Below are 26,054 nucleotides of genomic sequence, written 5' to 3'. Positions count from 1 at the left end.
TTCAAAGAAGAGGTGTCTTCTGACTGGAGCATTTGGTTAAGCCTGCAAAGAAGAGTGGTGGAACTTGAAGGGTGCATAGAGTACACATGGGCAGGAAAGGAAGATGGTCCAGAGGGGTGAAACAGTGTGACCAGGGTACAGAGGTGGAATTGCATAAGGGGCCTTAGGGTATTAGACAGTAAATGAGTATATACAGAGCATAAAATGTAGATGAATACTGGCAGGTAGGAGTAAACAGGTGAGTTTAGCTGACACCAGAAGATTTTGATGCCTAGAAAGACTTTTCCTCATATGAAGAGCCACTAGAAGCATGGGGGCAGGTAAATTACAGGAAGAATTTGCTATTTTAGGTCAGATTTAGTAGTGTTTAGTTAAGGTGGTTTGGAATATTTAGGTAGTGTTCCAGGTGATTTGGAAAGGATAGGGAAGCCGTTTTGGTAGCTATTGCACTTCCTCAGTTGTGAAATAATAAGGCTCCAAATTGGAATTGGAAAGGAACAGAAACATTTAAAGCAAGAATCCAGAGAAAGTGTTGATTTGCCAAATATAAAGATTAATGAACCAAAGACGGCAAGAGATTTGCAGGTGGAGGGATGGTATCCGTGACGGAGATAGGAGTGATGAAAGAATGAGTGTGATTTGGGTGAATAGGGGAAGATAGCTAACCCTTCTACCTGTTAACAGTGTATCGTGTGTGTGCTACACAGAGTAGCCTCCAAATTCAGCTCCATGTGCTGCCTTGGTTTATCTCTTTTCCATTCATCTTAACGGTTGTGTTTCATAGCAGCATTCTACATGCCCTTATCTTCACCCTGTACATTATGCGTTTCACCTGTCCCTTATTAACCTAAGGTAAAAAACAGAAATTCAAGTTTAACTTTAAACTAATGGCTGCTCAGCAGAGCTAAGTCCTTAAGTTTTATTACACCCCTTTTCCCCAGAGGCTTTTTTTTTTAATGTCCCTCACTATCTTCTACAAGAAAGCGATTATAGGAAGATAACTTTCAGATGAGAATTATTATATCATTACCTATACAATCCTTCAAAACGTGTTTATAAAATGTATAAAAATAAGACGTTTTCTTATTTTAGAAATGAACTCACGTTTACTTTTTCTTCTGTAGTTTTAAAATTTTATTTAACATGCCAAGGAAGTTTTACATACGGATCACCCTCATTCTCTTGCTATCTCATTTTCTTTTTATAATGGCCGACTAGTTTTTTTCTGTAGAAAAACTTGTTTTGCAGTTTTTCGTCTTCATTCAGTACTGCGGTATTATGTATATGTACCTGCAAATCTGCATCTTTGTATTATTTCTCTGAAAAATTCCTAAAAGTAGATTTGCTGGATCAAAGAATAAGATCAAAAGGTCATAGGTTTGATATAATACATTGACAATAGATTAACTCATTTTGTTCTTTAAATTTCTGTATCATCTTATTTGAAACAGAATGAAAGGTACTTGCACCTTGCAGCAAAACTTCTGGATGCAAAGGAGCAAGCAGCTACCTTTAAACTAGAAAAAAACAAGCAAGGCCAAAAAGAGGCTCAAGAAAAAATAAGGAAATTTCAAAGAGGTAAACACTTCCAAATTCTTAGATGTATAAATGTCTTTTCTTTTTTGGCTTTCCCAGCATGGAGATTGCCTCTTTTTAATTTGTGTACAAAAATCCCAGTTTATAGTGGGCTTGGCAGACTTTCTGCAAGAAGCCAAGTAATAAATATAGTAGCTTGTGTGGGCCATATAGACCCTCACAACTACTGAACTCTGTTGTCACAGAATAGAAGCAGCTATGGACAATATGTACGTGAATGGCTATGGTCTCATAAAACTTTACAGATACCAAAATGGGAATTTCATATAATTTTCACATGCCACCACCAAATATTTTTTTTTCAACCAGTTAAAAATATAAAAATCATTCTTAGCTTATAGGATGTACAGAAACAGGCAGCCGGCTAGATTTGACCGGCAGGCCATAGTTTGTCAACCTCTCATGTATACCTTAAAACCTCATTCAAGGAGAAGGAGGTGAGGCGGATATAATTCCATGAGTATTCATTTCTAGTGAGGATGTTTTTCTGGACCTTCTACATCTGTTAATTTATTTAAAACATTTTAGTATATGTGAAATAAATTGCCTCTGACTTCTAGCACAAATTCCAAATAGGAAGTGTTGAATACTTGGCTACAAGGAAAAAGACGGAATGCTGTCTTTTTTTAAAACATCTTTGCAAAATAAAAAGACATAAAAACAAATACAACAGAGCATGATTTTTTTCTTGGTAGAAATGGAAACTTTAGAAGACCATCCAGTATTCAATCCAGCCATAAAGATTTCACATCAACAGAATGAAAGGAAAAAGCCTCCTGTAGCCACAGAAGAGGAAAGGGCTTTGAACTTTAACTTATTTGAAAAATCGGTAGCTGCTACTGAAGAAGAGAAAGGTAAAATGAAGGGAAAGTGTTTCAAGGTGTAAGTAGTAAAACGTCAATGAAAATACAATTGAGAAACTGTGTTACTTTGCGTTCTAGCAGACTACATAAGCTGGCAGTAAAGCTATGTTTCCACGTGCTGTCTTAGAAAAGTAATAATTATGATAACTTTTGTAGCATTTTATAATTACAGTTATCTTGCTTCAGCCTCATCTCTTTCCAGCCAGAATTATCTTTCCATAACACACATTTAAATGTGAGTTCCCTGTTAAAAACCCTTAATCGGTAATAAGTCCAAACCCTTTATCATGGTATTGAGGATCCTTTACATTCTGCCACAGTCTGCCTTTCTACTTTTTTCTCCCAGCCGTGTACTACAGCCACATGTTATTTCATGGCTCCATGATTTTGCTCATCCTGTTAGCCCCTACTGGCCAACCTTTCCCTCCTTTCAAAGCTCAATTCAAAACAGCACCTCTTTAAGCCTGCTGTGAGTCATGCCATGCCACCATGTGTGTGTAATTGTATACTTATTTGTGCTAAGTATTATTGACATAGCTTGGGTAATATTTATCTGTAATATAGTCAAAGTCTATGCTAAATTGTTAGTTTTTTAAATTACACATTGTTTCATAAGTATTTATTGGATTTCCTTACTGTTCAGAATGTCACATGCTATGTGTACAGTTATTAACAAAATCACCTAGTCCTTGCCCTCTTCAAGGGTATGGTCTAGTAGGAGATGTAAGCTTTAAATATACATAAATATTTAATTACCAATTGTGATGTGTGCTATCAGAGCAAGAAAACTGGTTTCTAATAATAGAGATAAGGGGACTAATGACTTGCTCTGCGATCTAACAGATGATTAGGTGTCAGCCCAGTGACATGGTGGTGGGAAGAACCTTCTAAGGAGGGAGATTGGAAGTCTAACTTGGAAAAGATCTAGAGCAGACTATTCAACAGAACACTGTATGACAGAAATGTTCTGTATCTGAGCTATCCAATGTGGTAGCTACTAGCCAAATACGAGTATTGTGCACTTGAAATGGGATTAGTACAACTGAGAACTGAAAGTTTAATTGTAATTAATTTAGGTTTGTCCACATGTGGCTAGTGGCTACTGTATTGGGCCAGGCAGGCTCAGAACATTTGGGGAGGTGACCGACTGCCTGTGTGGCTGCAGTGTAGTGAGCATGATGGTGGAGTGATAACAGATAGGCAGAGATGGACCATGGAGAATTTGGACTCTATTTTATATGGATTATGAAGCCAAAGAAGGTGGTGGTGGTGGTGGTGGCTATTAAGCAGAGAAGTGACATCTGATTTATATTTTTTTCAAAATATTACCCTTCCCTGTGTGGTAGCCTCCCAAACGCTGTAGTTCAGAGTACCATAAATAATTCATCACATGGATATCATAGATATTTTACAAGTTACCCAGGATACTTTTAAGATTCAGATTTTCAATGGTTCTATCCATTCAGAGGATTTGCTTACATCACTTGTAGAAGGGCAAGCTTTTCTCTGTCATTTTTCACATATTCTCTTCTAAAAGTCTTGTCCCCAAATTGAGAAGACTTTGATCACTCAAAAGAGAGTATACATTATTGCATGACAATTTTTAAAGCACCAATCTTTGTCTGTCATTTTAGAGAAAAAGAAGGAACCTCATGATGTAAGAAATTTTGACTATACAGCTCGAAGCTGGACTGGAAAATCTCCCAAACAATTTCTGATCGATTGGGTCAGGAAGAATCTTCCCAAGAGTCCAAATCCTTCTTTTGAAAAAGTTCCAGTAGGTAGATACTGGAAATGTAGGTATGTTTTTCTTGGTAATTGAATGAACTTTTAGGAAAATCTAAGATGAAAAATCTCTTTGTTTCTTATGTGTTAAGTGGACATTTAGGAAGCTCTCTCATTCCATGTCTCTGGGTGATAATGCTCATCAGTTATCTAGGTAGTGTCTTCCATGGAAATATTTAATTTAAATAATTAATGTAAACTTAGGTTCAGGGTTAATGGAATTCTGACTTGTTTTATTTCATTAATTTTGTTTTTAAAATTCTTTGGCTTCTTTGTAGGGTAAAGGTAATCAAGTCTGAAGACGATGTACTGGTAGTGTGCCCTACAATCTTAACAGAAGATGGCATGCAAGCTCAGCACCTGGGAGCAACTCTAGCTCTTTATCGTTTAGTGAAAGGGCAGGTGAGACTTTTTAGAGTGAGCTGTTTCAAAAATCCATTTGTGGACTGTACATAGCCAACCTAAAACGGTATGGGCATACGGAATGTCATATTTAATTATGGCCCTTCATGCCAGTTTTTACTTACTGCTTTTTCAAATTAATCCTCATTTCTGCTTATTTATAATTTTGACTTCCTCTAGCCCCTAAACCTAGCTCAGTGTTTCTGTCCTTAGACCAGAGGCTCTGAACCATTTCAGTGGTTCAGTTTTTCAGGCTATGCTATTTTACAGATTAAAAATAGTTGTACGAGGCTGGTTGAAGTAAGAATTTTTAAACAGTTTAATGTTTAAATATTATAATATCTCTCTTTAATGTTATATTTTCCCTCAGCTTTGAAAAGTTATAGACCTTGATTCCACTTTTCAGTTTTAGGCTATATTAGTTATAAGCTCTCAGGTTAAGGAAAGATTAAAGTACTACTGAATGAAGCTCTTTTTTTCTTGGATTGTTGGATTGTCAACATTTGTTTTATACAATAAATACGTGTATTTTTCGTCATGGAAATTATAGACCCTGATGACATGCAACTCCAAACAATAGTTCTTATTCAGTTTCTGGCAGTAAAAGTTCTTAATGCCTTTATTTCCCTTATTTTGCAAAAAAGGTATCATAAGCTAAGCTTAATTGATAGAAATGACTATCATTGTTACAGAGAAAACTGTTACAGAAATAATTTTATAGCACAGCATTAGGTTAACTTAGATGGACTCCACTGTAGTTCATTTTTTTTTAAGATGTTTATTTGAGAAAGAGAGGGAAAGTGAGAGAGAGCATAAGCAGGGGGAGTGGGAGAGGGAGAAGCAGACTCCCTGCCGAGCAGGGAACTGATGCAGGGCTCCATCCCAGGACCCTGGGATCATGACCTGAGCCGAAGGCAGACACTTAACCGACTGAGCCATGCAGGTGCCCCTCCACTGTAGTTCATTTTAAACACTTTGACCTATAATCTTAATTTAACTACCAGCATCTCACAGGAAGCTTTGTTTCAGAAATGCTTTATGGATCATCTACATACTTACATAGCACCACTGCAGGAATAAATAATAAAAATGTATTTATTAGTTTCCTATGTTCCAGGAATGAGTACTTTTCATATAGTAACTTAAAGTTTACTTCAGAATATGTCTATAAAGGAGATAGTAGCCCCATTTTACAAATGTAGAAACTGAGACCCAGAGAGATTATCTGCCCAAGGTCACATGGTTAGGAAGTCTAGAAGCCTGAATATGATATGCTGTTTATAAATTTGCATCATGAGCATGTGTCTTATATTAAAGTAATAACTTACTAATTTAAGAGAGAAATTACATTTTAAAAGGAAAGTAGCTATCCTGAACTCTAGCCTATTGAAATTTGGTATCCAGTAGTTAGTGAAAATAACATACTGCTTTTTTTTTTTTTTTTTCCATCTGTAGTCAGTGCATCAGTTACTTCCTCCCACTTACCGAGATGTTTGGCTGGAGTGGAGTGATGCAGAAAAGAAAAAGGAAGAATTAAATAAAATGGAAACCAATAAACCCCGTGATGTGTTTGTTGCCAAACTTCTGAACAGACTGAAGCAACAGCAGCAGCAGCAGCAGCAGCAGCAGCGTTCTGGAAACAAGCGCGGAAACTCTGAAGATCCTGAGGAATCTTGGGAAAATTTAGTTTCTGATGAAGATTTTTCTGCACTGTCCTTGGACGCAGAAAAGGCAGAAGATTTGGAACCTGCTCGAACACTGTTTAGAAAGTTACAAAGCACGCCGAAGTACCAGAGACTTCTAAAGGAAAGGCAGCAGTTACCTGTGTTCAAACATAGGAATTCAATCGTTGAAACTCTCAAAAGGCACCGGGTAGTGGTTGTGGCAGGTGAAACAGGGAGTGGCAAGAGTACTCAAGTACCACATTTTCTGTTGGAAGATTTGCTTCTAAATGAGTGGGGAACGAGTAAGTGTAACATTGTCTGCACTCAGCCCCGAAGAATCTCGGCAGTGAGTTTGGCCACAAGAGTATGTGACGAGTTGGGCTGTGAAAATGGACCTGGAGGAAGGGTAAGATGATGTCCAGCTCCGCCTCAGTGAGCAGTGACGTTATTCACCTTTGCGCTCGGCATCCAAACGGAACCTGTACTGTGTATGACTTGTGACTGTTACTGTGTGTTCAGTAGCACATCTCAGGCACTTTCCATGTTTTCTTTGACAGATGTCATACTGTGCCACTCTCCCTCATTTGAAAGGGGTTGTTAGTAGTAATTCTGTCATTAAAATCCTCATATCAAGGAAAAAATATATTCTGTTTAATAATTGAATGTTCAAATATGTTACATACTAAAGAGAACAAAGAATATAGACAAGTACAGATTTGACTGTAATATCCTAAATCTCAAGTTTCTGCAAATCTTCTCTATGGAATGTATTCCTGAAGATTTTCATTAATTCTTTTTAATAAGCAGAAGAAAAAAAACAATATAGAAGAAAAGCTAGACTGTTCTCAAGCCCTTTATTTTTGAAAAATGGAAAAAATACTAAAATATCTCTTGTCGTGCATTTTGCCATGCAGGCATACCCAAAACTGGCCACACCTTAGCCAGAATGACTGCAGAATACAGAAATTGCTTAGAACCAAATATAAATTCCAAGTTAAATAACTCAGCTTATTTATTACTTTGCATCGTCCTTTCTGGAGACGGTACTTAACATTTTTGCCTCTGTCTTTAAGATACGTACCCCTTTACTAAAAATGTTTTATGTAAGAAATTACCTGGGTTTCTCTCATGTAATGTAAGAAGAAAAAAAGACAGTTTCTGTCTGATAAGGAACTCACGTTAAGAGGATGACAGACATGTACACACACAGCAAATAAAAGAGTGACTGAAAAAAAAATCAGTGTGGTGGAAATAGAAGGAACTTCAAGATTCCCATCAGGCACCACCTGTACAATACCAGCTGCTTTTTTTTTATTTTTTATTGTTATGTTAATCACCATACATCATTAGTTTTTGATGTAGTGTTCCATGATTCATTGTTTGTGCATAACACCCAGTGCTCTAAGCAGAACGTGCCCTTTTTAATACCCATCACCAGGCTAACCCATCCCCCCACCCCCCTCCCCTCTAGAACCCTCAGTTTGTTTTTCAGAGTCCATCGACTCTCATGGTTCGTCTCCCCCTCCAATTTACTCCCCTTCGTTCTTCCCCTCCTGCTATAATACCAGCTGCTTTTTAATGGTGGCAGCTTTTATGAAATCTTGATAGAAAATTTTGAGAACTGCTCTAAATTTTTGTTCCTGGGTACCTCAGCATTTTGTTGCAAGATAATTGAATGAGAAAGAAGAATATTGGTGCCTGGGTGGTTCAGTCAGTTAAGTGTCCAACTCTTGGTTTCAGCTCAGGTCATGATCTCAGGGTTGTGAGAGTAAGCCCCACTTCAGGCTCTGTGCTCAGCACGGAGTCTGCTTGACACTCTGTCTCCCTTTCCCTCTGCCCCTCCCCACCCTAAAAAAAAAAATAGAATAATATTGATGGTACCTAAAGCAGGTGAATAGCTTTTGTGTCAACACTTGGGAAAGAACAAAAGTTTTTCTTGTTTAAATTTAGCAAAACAAATTTTACAGTTTTAGATAATTGAAGACCATGGAAAAATAATTTTAATTAATAAATTTCACTAAGTAGATATAGATTTACTTAAGCTGCTCCACCTAGTAGCAGGATCAGCACTTGTGCTACATTTCTTAGCGCTTGTTTCCCAGATCACTTGTGAGAATCTAATCTCAACCTTGTGTTCTCCCTTCAGAATTCTTTGTGTGGATATCAGATCCGGATGGAATCTCGAGCTAGTGAATCTACAAGGTTACTCTATTGTACAACAGGGGTTTTGCTAAGGAAACTTCAAGAAGATGGTCTCCTAACTAATGTGTCTCATGTTATTGTAGACGAGGTGAGTTCAGATAAATTCGAAACATCTTCATATTAAAAAGATGGTATTTCTAATACTACCTAGCATTTTCTTTGCTTATTTAAATACCAAACACTTACATGTAATAATTATGTAATTTCCTCTAACAAATGTGTCTCATGTTGATTTAATACCATATGACATTTGCTATATGCTAGATGCTATTCTGATTTTATGTATATAAATTTGTTAATCCTTCTCACACTCCAGTGAAGTAGATATTCTTACCTCTGTTTGACAGTTGTCAAACTGAGGCACAGAGAGGTTAAAATACCTTGTGTAAGTTCACACAGCCAGGAAGTTCTGAAATGGGGGGTTCATACTGAGGCCATTTGGCTGCAGTCTGTGTTCTAACCAGTATACTGACTCAACTACGTTTAGTTCTTAAAGGATTTTCTTTGATTCTTATTATGAAAAAAAAGAACTCTTCATCATTTTCTCTCTAGATATATCCCTCCCTGAATCAAATTTGAATGCACACTTAAATTGAATGTTTAACTTGAAGATTTTCCCATGGGAATTATTTTAAATGGCAGAGTAGCCTAGCATATGTAAACTGATTTGTACATAATTTTGTCAAGAAGAAATAAGATATATAGCATTTCTCTTATTCAAGTAATATTTTAAAAAATTTCCCTGATGTAAAGTTTTTATGAGTGTCTATTAATTCACTAAGTTCAGAAGGCAGTAGTAGAAGTTCAGTCATTCTGGGCACCTGGGTGGCTCAGTCGGTTAAGTGTCTGCCTTCGGATCAGGTCATGATCCCAAGGTCCTGGGATCGAGCCCTGCATTGAGCTCCCTGCTCAGCGGGAAATCTGCTTCTCCCTCTACCTGCCGCTACCCCTGCTTATGCACACAGTCTCTCCCTTTCTCTCTCTGTCAAATAAATAAAATCTTAAAAAAAAAAAATTCAGTCATTCATTGATTTTTAATTAATAGACTACATATAGATTATTGGGTTATTTTCCTCCTGGTTAGAAAATATTTTACAAATACAGAAAAATACAAGAATGAAAGTAAAAAACCTCATGACCCCCCAAAAAAATCAATATTGACATTTAACTTGCATATTTATATATAAATATATTTAATATGTATATTTTACAATTTTTTACATTAGTCTACAAAAGCATGATTTTTAATAGCTTTATAGTATATAATTTGGATGTCCCATAATGTATTTAACTTTTTTCCTGTTGGACTTTTTTAAATTCTACATATAAGTGAAAACATGTTATTAGTCTTATTTCTGACTTATTTCACTTAGCATAATAATACTCTCTTCATTCATCCATGTTGTTGCAAATGGCAAGATCTCATTCTTTTTTATGGCTGATTAAAATTCCATTGTATATTCCATTGTATATATTCCCTATCTTCTTTATCAATTCATCTCTCGATGGACACTTGGGCTGTTTCCATATCGTGGCTATTATAAATAATGCTGCTGTAAACATAAGAGGTGCGTATATCTTCTCATGTTAGTGTTTTTGTTTTCTTCGGGTGAGTACCCAGTAGTAGAATTACTGGATCATTTTATGTTTGTTTTTAATTTTTTGAGGAATCTTTATACTGTTCCCACAGTGGTTCCACCAGTTTCTATTCCCAATAATAGCGAACAAATGTTCCCTTTTTTCCACATCCTCACCAACACTTTTTAATTCTAGCCATTCTGACAGGTATGAGGTGATAACTCATTGTGGTTTTGATTTGCATTTCCCTGATGATTAGTGATATTGAGCATCTTTTCATGTGTCCTGTTGGCCATTTGTATGTCTTATTTGAAAAAACGTCTATTCACATCCTCTGCACATTTTTAAATTGCGTTTTTTTGGTGTGGAGTACTCTAAGTTCTTTACATATTTTGGATATTAACCCCTTGTCGGATATATGATTTGCAAATATCTTCTCCCATTCATTAGGTTGCCTTTTTGTTTTGTTGATGGTTTCCTTCACTGTGCAAAAGCCTTTTATTTTGGTGTAGTCACAATAGTTTATTTTTGCTTTTTAGGAGTTTTATGGTTTCACATTTAGAACTTTAATCCATTTTGAGTTTATTTTGTGTATGGTGTAGAAAGTGTTCCAGTTTTCCTAACATCGTTATTGAAAAGACTTTGTTTTCTCCATTATATATTCTTGCCTCAGGGTGAACCCTAATTTAAAAGCCAGACCAACTTGAGGAAGCTGTTCTGTCATGGTTTAATATTAGCAGCCTGATTCACTGAATTGTGATTTACTGAATTGTGCTTAAATGTGGTACTGTCAATATCTTGAACAATATGGTGAAAGTAAGAAAAAGGCCAGTGAAATTCATCATAGTGTTAAATATAAGAATGTAAAAGATGTTGGGACAGAGTTCATTATATTATTCAGGACCTTTCTTTTTGATAGTGCTCAGGATAATACTTCTACCTTATTATTATGAAAAGTGTGATTTGTTTTAGTATGTGGTCACTGTGTGAGTTAAGTAGCTTTTCCTGCTGGCTGCTGGTATGTTTACAGCCAAATTTTTTGCCTACCTCCCCTACTTTAAGATTTTTTTAAAAGTTTCTTTTTAAGTAATCTCTGATCTTTAAACCCAATGTGGGGCTTGAACTCAAAACCCTGAGATCAAGAGTTGCATGCTCCCCTGACTGCAGCAGCCAGGTGCCCCTAAAATGTTTTAATCACTGCCCAAGTCATTAGGGTAAAGTCTCAGGGCCTTACAAAGCAGATTACCAAGCACCTCACCTGCTTTATCTCTTGCCCCTTCCCATGCTGAAGGTATCATGTTTGCTTTTCCAGTCCCCAAAATTTACCATAATTTTATACAATTTGCATCCCATCACCACTTTCTCTCCCTTTCTCATCCTATTACATCCTTTTTTTCAAACTCATCCTTCAGTTCTTAGCATTGATGTCAATTTCTCTTAGTATACTCCCTGATGTCCTGAATTAACTCCCCTTCATATGTTAATTTAAAACCATCCTGTGCAGTATCTTCTTACTAGCCTGTAAACTGAAATGGAGAGAACTGTCTTGGTCATTTTTACATTCTCAGCATCTAGCATAATGCTGAGTACTTACTATTTGTTGGGCTCTGTTCTAAGGGCTTTGCATGATTTCATTGGACTGTCACAAGCACTCTACAAAGTTTATATTATTGTATTCTTAGAAGAAATAGACCCAGAAATATTTAACATTCTTAAAGTCATATTGTAAATTGCCAAGAAGAGTTGAACCCAAGCGATTAATTGCAGAACTTGGACACTTAACCTATTACTGCCTCCCTTACAAACAAATGAAAAAAACCGGTTATAATTTGTTATTTTGATGTACTTAATATTTGTGTGCTGCCTTAAATCTTAAAAAATGGGGTAGAAATAAGTCAGAATACACAGAGTTGGAAGATACAGAGTTCTGTATACCACATCTGTTATGTTCTTCCCTAAAACGTGTGTGCCAGAAAGGGTTACAAACCATTTTTCTTGGACAACTCATTGAGACCCTGCTAGATCCCTACAAACAACCCCCCTTTGTCTACATAATGCATGAACCATCAGTATTACAATGATGATGACCATACAGTTTGGTATTAGTGGCAGAACTGTAGGAGTCTCCCTGGCTGGGCTTCTAAGGGAAATTTAGGAGATAACCTAATCTTACAATTGAACACTTACAAACCATCTCCTAAGCTTGCATCCTATTTTCATAGCTAATTTTGTTCGTTGTATACTGATTTTTATGGCTTCAGTTTTAGAGGGTGACTTGATTTTCAATTCTAAAGATCTACCTTATTGAAACATACAGCTTCTCTCTGCTTCCACATGTATCGACTATATTTAAATATTAACTTTTAGTAGACTTGACTCTTGACTGATTACATTAGCCTCTTACTACACCTTATATATGATGAAATTTTTTGTTCCATTTATACTAGGTTCATGAAAGAAGTGTCCAGTCAGACTTCTTACTGATTATCTTGAAGGAAATTTTACAGAAACGCTCTGATCTGCACTTGATTCTAATGAGTGCCACTGTAGACAGTGAAAAGTTTTCTACGTATTTCACACACTGCCCTATTCTCAGAATTTCAGGAAGAAGCTATCCTGTTGAGGTAAGTCTTCTTTATAATGTGTACGTGAACAGAAACTACATTCTTACCAGGGATTTTCCCCAGAAGATAGGCCCTATACTAGTCTGAGCCTATTCCTCGTCCTATGGTACTGCAAGTCAGAAGACTTGGAGATGGCTTGGGAATCAGATTGAGGGTGGGTGGGCTGGAAGGAAGGATTCTGCTGAAAGATGTACCTGAGAAGTACAGAACATAAAACATACTTTCGTGTCAAAACCATCGTGACCAGATTGAGGGTGACTGCCCGGCAATAAGGAACTCCTTTTTCACCCACCTCTCAAATTTAGGCTTGTTTTTGAAGCTTCTTTTCTGCCTGTTCTATTCTTAATGTTTGTCCTTTGGGTTTAGTTCATAAACACAGCTCTTTTTCATCAGTTTTCACAAATTAAAAAATAGACACCATAATGTAATTTGTCCTGAGACTTGTAGGGACAAACTCATCTCTATCAACCAAGTTTTCCATTCCCAAATAATGTAGAAAGAAGCTTTTCTCTCAATAGTCTAAATTAACATTTGGTAACATTCAAAAGATAACGATCCCCTCATTCTCTTTAAAACATGTACTGAAAAGAATTTGAGTTCACCATTTATATGCCTTAATCTTTGTAGGTTTTTCATCTTGAAGATATAATAGAAGAAACAGGCTTTGTACTGGAGAAAGACTCCGAATACTGTCAGAAATTTCTGGAAGAAGAAGAAGAAATTACCATTAATGTTACAAGCAAAGCAGGGGGAATAAAAAAGTATCAGGTAAAAAAAAAAAAACATTTTTAAAGACATCTGATAGTGATATCCAGGGCATAACCTTCTGAGAGGTTTGAAATCATATGGCTGGCACAGTGAATTCCAGTATAATTTGGTAGAAAAGAAAGAGATAGGATTTTGAGCAAATTTTATTTTATTTTTTTAAGATTTTATTTATTTATTTGACAGAGAGAGAGAGAGAGGAAACAAGCAGGGGTAGTGGGAGAGGGAGAAGCAGGCTCCCGGCCAAGCAGGGAGCGCAATGTGGGGCTCGATCCTAGGACCCTGGGATCATGACCTGAGCAGAAGGCAGACACTTAACAACTGAGCCACCCAGGCACCCCGAATTTTGAGCAAATTTTAAATTCTTTAATCTTCGGTTTATGATATTTTATCTTTTTACACTATATAGACATAAAAAAAACTCAAGGACCATATAAATAAGAGGCAACCCTTATTGTTTCATAGCAATGATTAATTAGTAATTTTATAATTTTTTTAAAATTTTTATTATGTTAATCACCATACATCATTAGTTTTTGATGTAGTGTTCCACGATTCATTGTTTGTGCATAACACCCAGTGCTGCATGCAGAACGTGCCCTCTTTAATACCCATCACCAGGCTAACCCATCCCCCCTCCCCCCTCCCCTCAGAACCCTCAGTTTGTTTTTCAGAGTCCATCGCCTCTCATGGTTCGTCTCCCCCTCCGATTTCCCCCCCTTCCTTCTTCCCCTCCTGCTATCTTCTTTTTTTTTTTAAACATGTATTATTTGTTTCAGAGGTACAGATCTGTGATTCAACAGTTTTACACAATTCACAGCACTCACCGTAGCACATACCCTCCCCAGTGTCTGTCACCCAGCCACCCCATCCCTCCCACCCTGTAATTATTTTCTTTACTTTATCTGAACACCTTAGGTGTTGAGGATGGGGCAGGCCCAAAATCTAGGTAGATCCTTGCCATTTTTTTCTCAGCAGTCTCTGTCCTGGTATGAGCCAACCTTGGCTATATAGCTGAAGCTATCTAGAGCAAGCACAGTTCTTCCTAGAGTTAGTTTCAATGACATGTTTATTTTTAGAACTATCATAAAAGCTAAATTATCCTACATTTTAACCAGTGGTACTATATCCAGTATTTTTATTGTATCCCTGATATTTCATGCTTATATCCAATCTGATGGAAACACCTTCGAAGTTACTTTATCTTCTATTCAAGCAGACTAATCCAGAAAGCAAAAACTAAAATCTTTCCCTAAAATTTTGGAGATAGAAATTAGAAACTAAAGAAGTACTTTAGAAAATTAAAGGTATTTCAAAAGAGATAATTGGAGTTCAGCAACCAAAGTAGAATCTAGTAGGAATGAGCAGATTTAAACTACTTATTGAAGTTACTATAGGGATACCTGGGTGACTCAGTTTAACATCTGACTCTTGGTTTGGGCTCAGGGTCATGAGATAGAGCCCCGCATCTGGCTCTGTGCTGGACGTGGAGCCTACATAAGATTCTCCCTCTCCCTCTGCCCCTCCTGCCCCCCCTCAAAAAGTTACTGTAACTTCTCCTGGCTTGCTTCTTAGTTGCCACAGAACAATGCATAGAGTGTTCTGTTTTTCTTAGCTCTTCTTTAATTTAGTATTTACAGGACAAGATTAAAAGTTTTGCTATACTTAAGGAAGTTGAAGGAAATGAAATACGCAAGACATGAAATTTTATACTTTTTCCACTGTTAAAAACTACCCTTACCATATTTTAACAAAATAATGACAAGGAGAAATACAGTTTTGGATGAATGCAAATACTCTTTTCCTTCTTTGTCTTATAAAAATAGTTAATATTTTTGTTCACCTTTTTCTGATTGTGTTTCTCATAGGAATATATACCAGTTCATACTGGATCAAGTGCTGATTTAAATCCATTTTACCAAAAGTATAGCAACCGTACTCAGCATGCTATTCTCTACATGAATCCTCATAAAATCAATCTTGATCTCATTTTGGAACTTCTTATATATTTAGGTATATATCTTTTTCTAATTTGACTCCATTTGTTTTGATAAAACTTTTCTGCTAACTAAAGATGTTTTATTAACATGTTACATGTTACCCCTTACCTTTCTTCTTATGTTGAATTTCAGACAGAAGTCCCCAATTCAGAAATATTGAAGGAGCAGTGTTGATATTTTTACCAGGACTTGCACATATTCAACAGTTGTATGATCTCCTATCAACTGACAGAAGATTTTTTTCTGAACGGTAACTACAAATCTTCATTATATTCCAAGTAGTTTTAAAATAGGAAAATGTTTTGCTTATTAAAACTCTTGATCAGAATTTTCAGTCTTTTTACCTTTAATTAAAATTATCCAAGGTGAAGTTTTTTAACATTTCTATTATAGCACTTAATGTACTAAAAATTTTAGGTATTATTTCTGCTTTTGTTCTATTTTCTTAATATGAGTAAGCAGAGGGAATCCTGTGGTTGAGAATAAGATGGTGACTCCCCAACCACCTGGACAGCGCAAAAGCCCTACAGGTTCAGTTTATCATCCAGACGTGGAATCAGCTGTTTAGTGTATCTCTCCTGATATGGTCCATTACTGCTGTCACTGTTATCATATCCAAGCATATTTTTAAATTCTCTAAATCCTATATTCCATATAAATTCATATGAAGTATTTTCTCTTTAATGAGTATATGTGGTTTCATTGTAGCATTCTCAGAACTTTTGTGTTTGAAATTTTTCATAATACAAAATTAAATTGCTATTTGCAAATAAATTTTGTTATTCTTTGCAGTGTCTTCTAAAGAGAAACTCTTGCTAAGAACTATGATTTTAACTTTCAGATATAAAGTGATAGCTCTGCATTCTATTCTTTCAACTCAAGATCAAGCTGCAGCATTCACACTTCCTCCTCCTGGAGTCAGGAAGGTAAAATTCAGTGCAGCAAATTTATGTGTAATCTTTTCTGAGAATATTTTGTGAAAACGTTAGGACTCTGTAACATCACAGACAGTTATTAAGATGTTATTAAGTGCCTTACAGTGCATGGCAGACTCCAGATGCTCTCTAGCTTAACATAATCAGTAGTGAACCCAGTATTGAAATTGAAGTATTTGAATATTTATTTATATTATGCATTATTAAAGGGACAAGGCTTTTCGGGGAGTGACAGTTGAAAAATATTATGGCATGGATTTTGCTCGTGAAAAGAAAAATCCCGTCTTTTTCATGAAGGATGTTAAATGTCAGGAGCTATTTGAATCCTGTGAAGATTCTTTGTTGTTCTCCAGGCTATTCATCCCTGATTATTTTTGTAACATATATATCATTAGGTTAGGAAACAGACTCAGTATTTTCATGTCTCCTCTGTTCAGGATTCTAAATGTGAAGAGATACTTGGCAGAGAGTTTCTCAGATTTAGAAGGGGATAAAAGAGCGCAGTGTAAGAACTGTGGGAAATCTACGAGCTCCCAGAAAGAGCCTGGGTTCTGAGGCTGCTCTGATCTGTAACATTTGGGCTTCCCTCTAAGATTTGGTTTAAAGAAAAGAATTCTACCTCTTAAAAAAAATTTTTTTTTTTATTTAGTTATTTGTCAGCGAGCGAGCACAAGCAGGGGGAGCGGCAGGAAGTGGGAGAAGCAGACTCTCTGCTGAGCAAGGAGCCCAATTCAGGACTCAATCCCAGGACCCTGGGATTACAACCTGAGCCAAAGGCAGACAACTGAGCCACCCAGGCAGCCCTCAAAAAAATTTTTTTTAATTTAAATGTTACTGAGATAGAATGGGCACCTAGGTTCCATCTAAGTATTAGAACATCAGATTATTATTTCTTAGGTCAAATGAATAGGAAAAACAAGCATCCACTATTGAATTACAGAGTTGAGATAGAACATTACGAAAGTGAGTATTTGATGGAAAATTCCCTAAATGTTTTACCTCTAAGGACTCAAGAGAAAAAATGCAAAGACTGCAGTATTCAGCCATCACCATTAAGAATTTTAGAACTAGAAATGGATCTAAGAAATCATCTATTTCTACCTCCTAAATTATAGTAGAAGTATCTAAAGTCACCCGAGGTAAAATGACTTAGCTGAGGTCACAAAGCTAGTAAGTGGTAGAGCCAGGACAGCAAACTTCTTCTTACTGATATACTATTTTTGTCCCAATAATTGTGAATGGTTGTGCTGAGCTGTCTCTACTCCTGACCCAATTTCGCAGGCTACTTAGTTCATTTTTAAGATGACTGACTAGAATTAGGGGAACGGTATTTTTGTTGGAATAAAAATCTTTAAATAGCAAGCTAAGCTGTGAAAACTAATTGTAATGAATTAAATTACATAGTAATAGCAAGTTAATGGTGAATTTTAGTAAATTTGAGATTCACTTTTTAAAATTCATTAGGTCAAACTCTATACGTTAAATGATTGCACACTGCTAAAAGTTGTTATCTAAATATTTTGGCTTTTATTTTCAGATTGTTTTAGCAACAAATATTGCAGAGACTGGTATCACTATTCCAGATGTTGTATTTGTAATTGACACTGGAAGAACAAAAGAAAATAAGTAAGTTTGAAAAGGGTTTGGTGCTCTTATATTCTTGGGAGAAATCACAGAATCATATAGGGAATATCCCAAATGTCCTAACTCTACCCGAAGCAAAAAGCCTCAGAGAAACTTAACATGCCCAAGAGTAAATGTCAAGTTTCATGTCTTGAGTTTTCCCATACCGCTACTTGTAGAAAACTCTGAGAAAATTCTCAGAACATAATTTTTTGTAAATTTGTAAAATATCTTTACAAAAATATTACTTATGAGATTATAACAGAGCGTATGGATTTTGGAATCAGAGTTGGATTTAAATCTCTCATCTGTAATATTGAGCAAGTAATAATATACTAAGTATAATCATCAGTTCCCTCATATGTAAATGGGGAGCATAAATATTTTTCATAATTGGAAGTACATGATATGTTAATTGGCACTTACTAGGTAACCTTACCTGAATCTTCATAAAAAGATTACCACTTTATAAATGTTTTAATGCTTATATTGCAAAAACAGGGAAGACCACCTTGATAGTCTATTGTAATCCATGTACACTCTCCCACTATTAGGAAACTTCAGCAATACTTGGCAATGCATATGACTACTGAGAGGCATTTCTCAAACTGTTTCAAAGAAGTCTTATTGCATAAGTCATAGGCCTTCCATTAAAATAAAACATCTTCCATGGTCATATTAATTTGGGAAAGGTTAAGTTAAACAGGTTTTTCCCTTGGAGAGGTATCTGAAGCTTTTAATTGGATAGTGTGAGATATAGTTTGCAAAGTTTGCTGAATTATTTAAATATGAAACATGACTTGGAAAATGGCCCACAATTATGATGGACTTTTTTTAGTCTGTCTTCAGTGTAATTTTAAGAGTCACCTATTTCCAGCTTTTTTTCAGATTTTGATTTAAGTCCTTTCTCTAAATATTTTCTCCTAAAACTTTTCTTCAGGTACCATGAAAGCAGTCAGATGAGTTCTTTGGTTGAGACGTCTGTCAGTAAAGCAAGTGCTCTGCAGCGCCAGGGGAGGGCGGGGAGGGTCCGAGACGGCTTCTGCTTCAGGATGTACACCAGAGAAAGGTATGACACAGCACTGGAAGTCAGAAGTACATCAGTCCTTGTAGTGTGGCATTTCTGATAAGAGGTCACGTGTTTAACATTATTTTATTCTTCAGATTTGAAGGCTTTATGGACTATTCTGTCCCTGAAATCTTGCGTGTGCCTTTGGAGGAATTATGTCTTCATATTATGGTAATGCCGAAGGAATTCAGATGCTATTTTTTCATTCTTTACCCCTTTCTTAAAAAGAAAAAACAAAACATGAAGACTTCTTTTACCCTATGTTGCTCTAGATTTTCAAGTATTTTATTTACTCTTTAATAAATACCCCCTCCCCCATCTTTTTTTTTTTTTTTTACGATTTATTTATTTGAGAGAAAGAGTGTTCACGAGAGAGAAAGCACACACACGGGGAAGTGGCAGAGGCAGAAGTAGAAGTAGGCTCTGGGCTCGATCCCAGAATCCTGGGATCGTGACCTGAGCTGAAGGCAGACGCTTAACTGACTGAGCCACCCAGGTGCCCCGTCCCCCATATTTTTATAAGTAAACCCACTGTGCTTAGATTCTACCACAGGCACTCATCCTTAATAGACTAAAACTAGCTCTCAACTGGGGGCAGTATTGCTCACCAAGGGACAATTGGCAATGTCTTCAAACATTTTTGCTTTTCAGAACTAGGGGGAGAAGGAGGCCATGCGACATGGGCATCTAGTGGGTAGAGGCCAGGGACTACTGCTAAACACTGCATATTGCACAGCAGTCTCTTAAAGAATTATCTGGCCCAAAATAACAACAGTGCTGAGATTGAGAAACCCTGACACAGACCAAGGGCTTCCTAGTCTGAAAGATCTATATTACCCTTCAGTTCTTAGATTTTGACTTTACAAAAATCAGGAATGAAGAAACTAAAAATATGGACTAGAATATCTCTTCCTCATGCCAGCCATACGTGTGTACGTACGTACGTATGTGTGTGTACACACACACACACACACACACACACACACACACACACACTCCCACTCCCTATTAGATCTCTTCCTCATGCCAGCCGTACACACCATACCACACACACACACACACACACACACACACACACTCTCTCTCTCTCTCTCACACACACACACATATATGCCCAATTATAAGAAAAAGAACAGGATAGCCTTACTGAGATATTTATGTCTCTCTGCTCAGGATTTATTTCCAACTTGACCATCTCTTTGGTCAATTCTTTCTAATAGCATACTGATTTATCACTCTTTTTTAATGTGCAGAAATGCAATCTTGGTTCTCCTGAAGATTTCCTCTCCAAAGCCTTAGATCCTCCTCAGCTTCAAGTAATCAGCAATGCAATGAATTTACTCCGAAAAATTGGAGCATGTGAACTAAATGAGCCTACACTGACTCCACTGGGCCAACACCTTGCAGCTCTGCCTGTGAATGTCAAGATTGGCAAGATGCTTATTTTTGGTGCCATATTTGGGTGCCTTGACCCAGTGGTAAGATAATGGCTGCTCTTTCTTCTTCACTTTAACTATCGTTTTGGCTAAGTTTGGAAATAATTTTTAACTTTTTATATTTATATACAAGATAATATACATTCATCCCTTAAATATACTGTAGGTACTATTTTGTAAATGGGTTTGGCTTGTATAGACTTTTGCTATCAAAAATCCCACTTGAAATGTTTAATAGAATATATAGATTTGGGGGGGGTGTAGAGCAAGGGAGGGGAGGAGAAAGAGAGAGAGAGAGAGTCTTAAGCAGGCTTCATGCCCAGCACAGAGCCCGACCAGAGCTCGAGCTCATGACCCTAAGATCATGACCTGAGCCAAAAATCAAGAATTGGACGCTCAGCTGACTCAGCCACCCAGGTGCCCCTTTATAGTAGATGATTCTTTGAAAACTGAGAACCCCACAGACTTTTCTGAGAACAAGATGAGAAACTTTATTCCTTCGCTTTTTCTGCATTATCTCTCTGAGCCAGCAATTACTAACAGTTCTATTTTATTATCTCAGAATTAACAAATTTTGTGCCTCTTTCTGAATATCTGGGCTCATATGCCTGCTGTGCCATTTCAACTTTGTTTTACCAGGCTATGGCCTTTTCTGGGACTGCAAATCAAGGCTGTTTAAAAACAGAATGAAAGAGCGTAACGTACTCTAGTAGTCTGTTTCTCTAGTATTATGAATACTCACCAGAATTGTGCTGATCCAAAAAATAACCTCTGTCATGATAATTGATGTGAAAAGCTGCAACAACAACAACTGGGTCATAATACATTACAAATTATTTTAAAAGTATTTAAAGAACGTTGCAGGCAATGGGAATTTAGTAAGAGTCAAGATATGTGAGCTATGATTCTGAGATTGATCCTAACTGTGTGACAGACTATGAATCCCCATACCCATTCAGGTTTTTATCTCTGATTCTGGTGATGTGACTTATAAATATGGTCTAAAAGTGATATATTTTTAAAATTAAACAAAATGAAGCCCAAAGTAACTAATTAAAATGAAAATGTTAGCTGTTGTAGAACACAATAAAGGTATTGGAAAAGAAGAAACATGCAACTTGAAAGTGGGACTGTTGTATGATTTGCTTTCTTTTACAAATTACCCTTCCATGTATACTTCTTTACTGATAAATGTTTTGGTTATTTATGGATAGGCAACACTAGCTGCAGTGATGACCGAGAAGTCTCCTTTTACTACACCAATTGGTCGCAAAGATGAGGCAGATCTTGCAAAATCAGCTTTGGCTATGGCCGATTCAGACCACCTGACAATCTACAACGCATACCTAGGGTAAAGAAAAAATCTGGATGTTGTCAATAAGTCAGTGACCTGAGGTTATTTACTTTAAAAAAGTTTATCTTTGACTTCCATTAAAAAGATACATCTAAGATTTACCTTTTAGTTACTTCATCTGTCAAGGTACAATTATCTTAAAGATTCCTTTTTTTTAATCCTTTCTAAAATTTATATTACCTCATATTTGTAGTTAATTTATACACAAAAAATCTCAGTATTGCCATTCATATTCTTATATTCAATTAGTAGCTCCTACAACAATTAAGACCCCCCCCTCACTTAAGTGATTGTAATTTAATTACAGCTTACTTCGGTTAATACCTCTGAAAGAGAGAGTTTGAAAAGAAAACATGTTGAACTTTGGTCATTTTATTTATGTAGATGGAAGAAAGCACGGCAAGAAGGCGGCTATCGTTCTGAAATGGCATACTGCCGGAGGAACTTCCTTAATAGAACATCACTGTTAACCCTAGAGGTAAGTCTTAATAGAGCTAATTCGGGGTCATATGGTTGACTGATAGGCTTATTTTAGAAAAAGAAATGCATGCCTAGGATAGTGATTAACACATAGTACAAATTTAATTTACTGAATTACTAAATTTATAATTTTTTGTTTTGTTTCTTGTAATAGGTAACTTTTATGTATTACACAGTGATTTAAAATAGTATTTAACCATCATAATGTAATAATCATAAAATGCTTCCAAGGCTTGGAATCTAGTCATTTTGCCTAAGAGCCCCAATCCCCTTCAGTGAAATTCTTTTCTGTTTTCCTAAATATTAGCCAGCTACTTCGTTGCAGGTAGGATGATAATTATGGAAAGGCATCCAAGGCATGGTACCCTGTGGCTGATTGTGACCAGGTATATAAATTTGCTCTTGGGAAGGGAAACCAAACAGCTGTGCCCCTCACTCAGGTTTTGATAGTGTTGAGGACCATCCTTAGTTCTTGGAGGAGAGAGAGTAGAAGTTTAGTTAAAATATACAGAAAACTGACGGCAGAAAGCAGGGCTCCTCCACGGATACTTACGTTCACGGTGCGTGGGAAATGGTGTTTAGTACACCATCTAAAGGCAAACCGTTTCTACTTCAGACACACTATAAAAGTATTCAGAAAATAAACTTAATGTAGCTCACATAATTATTCTGTGCTCATATCTTAAAGGGTTAAATATTTGATTCCCATAAAAACTTAACCCATTATTTTTTGTCATTCAAGATAATGGCTGGGTTAAGAGCAGGGACATCTCTCAGTAGAATGAGTTTTGTCCTTCTACAAGTAGAGAAAGGGATAAATGGAAGAAACAGCTGCCTCTGGGCTAACTCACTGGGATTCTCCTCTGTCTCCACTCCCTGCCAACCGCCCAGTTGCCTCCTGCCTCCTTCCTTCTGTGAGCCTTTTCTTCACCTGCCCTGGGCTGCAAGGTTTTCCATCCCTGCACCTACCCTGTGGTGTTAGAGCAGCCATTTGGCCTTTTCTCACCTGGAATCAAAGTCTCCTTAAGCCCCAAACCAGAAACCTAAAGGAAATCCTAAATGTAAATACCACCTTTTAATCGGCTGTATCCTGCTTACTATGAAAAATGCTCATCCTTCCTATAGAATTTAAGCTGATTGGCACTTAGTTACTAAAGGTAAATATAGATTTTAGGCAACAATTTTAGATTAAGTGAAGGTGTCATTGTTAGAATTAAGGTGAGATTCTCAGGGGCAAATGAACAGAGTATTTGCAGTCCAGGATCAAGATTCCTCTCCTGTTCTTCCTCAATATTAGTCCTCATTGAGTGGAGAGAGCTAATACTAAAGTAAATATATTGAATGCAAATGTGTTCAGGCACATTTTTATTGCTCTCACATTTTAGACATTGTGTTTTATGACATGTAAAGTCTTGGGATGTGGAAATAGATAACTCTTCAATCCTTGATATACCAGTATCGTTTTTTCATCCCTCATTTGATTTGGGCTGTAGTTAACCAAATAATTTGGCATCCTATCAGTTTTGATAGGAAACAGCAATATATTAAGGGGTTGTCAGTTTTTCTATTTTAATCAATTACGATCTTGTCTCTTTAACATAAACCAATCTAGGATGTAAAGCAAGAGTTAATCAAGTTGGTTAAGGCAGCAGGATTTTCATCATCCACAACATCTAATGACTGGGAAGGAAACAGAGCCTCACAGACCCTTTCCTTCCAAGAAATTGCCCTTCTTAAAGCTGTACTGGTCGCTGGACTATATGACAATGTGGGGAAGATAATCTATACAAAATCAGTTGATGTTACAGAAAAATTGGCTTGCATTGTGGAGACAGCCCAAGGCAAAGCACAAGTACATCCATCCTCGGTAAATCGAGATTTGCAAACTTACGGATGGCTCTTATACCAGGAGAAGGTAAAGTGCTCATTCTTAATTCCTCTATTCAGAGCATTATTCTAGAAGTCAGTTGTAACAAGTTAGGATGCCCCAACAGGTATTATATTTGGTTCTCAAGCTGTTTATTTTTGTACATAGTTTCTCATCAAAAAAAAAAAAACCTTAAGAAGAAAAATATTAAGGTTTCTACTCTGACCATCATCTTTCCTACTTTGAAGTAAAGACAATTATAGCAAATAGATATTGTTTAACAATGTATGAGTTCCCTGAGATTTTACCAAAAGGTCCTACCTCAACAAAGAACAAAAACATGTTATGTGTGCATTCCAAATAAGGGGGAGATGGGATTAGACAAAACTATATGACCAGGCAACAGTTTCAGTCACAGTGTAACCCAAGATAATTTAAAAGCAAGTACTTATAGATTGCAATTAAAAAAAAAAATCTTTTGAATCTTAGCTTGCTATAAACTAACAAGGATCCATAATTTGAAGCACTGGCTCAAAAAATCATTACCCTGTCATAAAACTTAAATGTAAAACATGAGGAATTACTGACTAATGGCCATAGCTGAACATTGATCTAGAAACCAGACACTGAAACAGTTTTATTTTTGAGCTAATTAACAGCATTGGCATTATAAAATTCTTGTTCATAGTTTCATTTATGTTCAAGGTATATAATTCACCCTTACAGTGAATGTTTCAAAATGCCTTTTAATAAGATAAATGCACAGATGGTGAATGTGATTATTATAAAATTGGCAAATTATGCACATGTGAGAATGTAAAGGTAGCTTTACAAAACTTATGATGTAAATCTTATAGGAGCAAATTATAGAAAAATGCTTATATGAAACATAAATGAGTTTCTTACATTTTTAGGCTGTGTTTTGTTTTTCTCTTTTATTCCTATGCAGGTAAGGTATACCCGAGTATATCTGAGGGAAACTACTCTAATAACTCCTTTTCCAGTTTTACTTTTTGGTGGTGATATCGAAGTTCAACACCGGGAACGTCTTCTTTCTATTGATGGCTGGATCTATTTTCAGGTACATGCTATAGCTGATCTCATAACATTAAAATTTTCTAGTTGCAGTACCACTGAGGTAGATTTTTAAAAATTTTATTGGCGTTTCCATAATTTCTTCCTATAATTTCACTTAAAGTGGAAGACTTCCTTATTTTATCTTACCTATATTGTTTTAAATCTGTTAAATATGAAAATCAAATATCGCTACTATTACAGATTGCATTTATTATCAGTAATAACTTGCTATCCATAAATTAACTATGTCTCAATAGTTAACTTTACATGGATTATCCCAAATTTATTAACCCTGATAACCTTGTGATTAATTCCTGTAGTTTCCTTTCTATAGATGAGACACTTACAGATTCAGTGAGTTTAAATAACTTCCTTAAATGAATTGTTACTGGCCAAGCAAGACTTTTAAGCTCCTTCTACTTTGTGCCACCTATAAGAAGACACAGACAGATTCATAGCTTTTAATGAGTATGGTCAAGTTTTCCTCTGGAAAAATTAGACCAATCATTGCTACCAGCAATAAGCTTACTTCCTTGTAACCCCCTCAACAGTGACCAGCTTAAAAAAAAATTTAATACATTCTGTTACTGTATGCCATCACAATTTGTCTAAGATTGGAGAAGTAAACTTAAATGCAACTTTAAAAATATATGCAGTTATCCAAGAGGACAGGGTGGTAGAAATTGTAACTGGATTATGGTCATGGTTGCACAACTCTACAAATACACTAAAAA

General features: G+C 36.3%; 1 protein-coding gene across 1 annotated transcript in view; it reads left to right on the top strand.

Moving 5' to 3' along the window:
* DHX29 (DExH-box helicase 29) overlaps positions 1-26,054 on the top strand; it is a 43,139-nt gene that overhangs the window by 14,570 nt on the left and 2,515 nt on the right. Inside the window, exons 7-25 of the mRNA XM_028119129.2 lie at positions 1,452-1,578; positions 2,292-2,450; positions 4,094-4,259; positions 4,523-4,646; positions 6,102-6,716; positions 8,457-8,600; positions 12,538-12,714; positions 13,342-13,482; positions 15,348-15,492; positions 15,612-15,729; positions 16,321-16,405; positions 17,952-18,040; positions 18,978-19,106; positions 19,202-19,277; positions 20,360-20,584; positions 21,757-21,893; positions 22,281-22,374; positions 23,989-24,291; positions 25,193-25,324. Of these exons, the coding sequence (XP_027974930.2) occupies positions 1,452-1,578; positions 2,292-2,450; positions 4,094-4,259; positions 4,523-4,646; positions 6,102-6,716; positions 8,457-8,600; positions 12,538-12,714; positions 13,342-13,482; positions 15,348-15,492; positions 15,612-15,729; positions 16,321-16,405; positions 17,952-18,040; positions 18,978-19,106; positions 19,202-19,277; positions 20,360-20,584; positions 21,757-21,893; positions 22,281-22,374; positions 23,989-24,291; positions 25,193-25,324 (3,186 nt within the window). The remainder of the gene's footprint in view (positions 1-1,451; positions 1,579-2,291; positions 2,451-4,093; positions 4,260-4,522; positions 4,647-6,101; positions 6,717-8,456; positions 8,601-12,537; positions 12,715-13,341; positions 13,483-15,347; positions 15,493-15,611; positions 15,730-16,320; positions 16,406-17,951; positions 18,041-18,977; positions 19,107-19,201; positions 19,278-20,359; positions 20,585-21,756; positions 21,894-22,280; positions 22,375-23,988; positions 24,292-25,192; positions 25,325-26,054) is intronic.

The sequence above is a fragment of the Eumetopias jubatus genome, unplaced genomic scaffold (assembly GCF_037043125.1).
Source record: "Eumetopias jubatus isolate StellerSeaLion01/CBP00866 unplaced genomic scaffold, mEumJub1_p1.0 scaffold_5, whole genome shotgun sequence".
NCBI lineage: Eukaryota > Metazoa > Chordata > Mammalia > Carnivora > Otariidae > Eumetopias > Eumetopias jubatus.
This window is presented reverse-complemented; position numbering and strand designations above follow the sequence as displayed.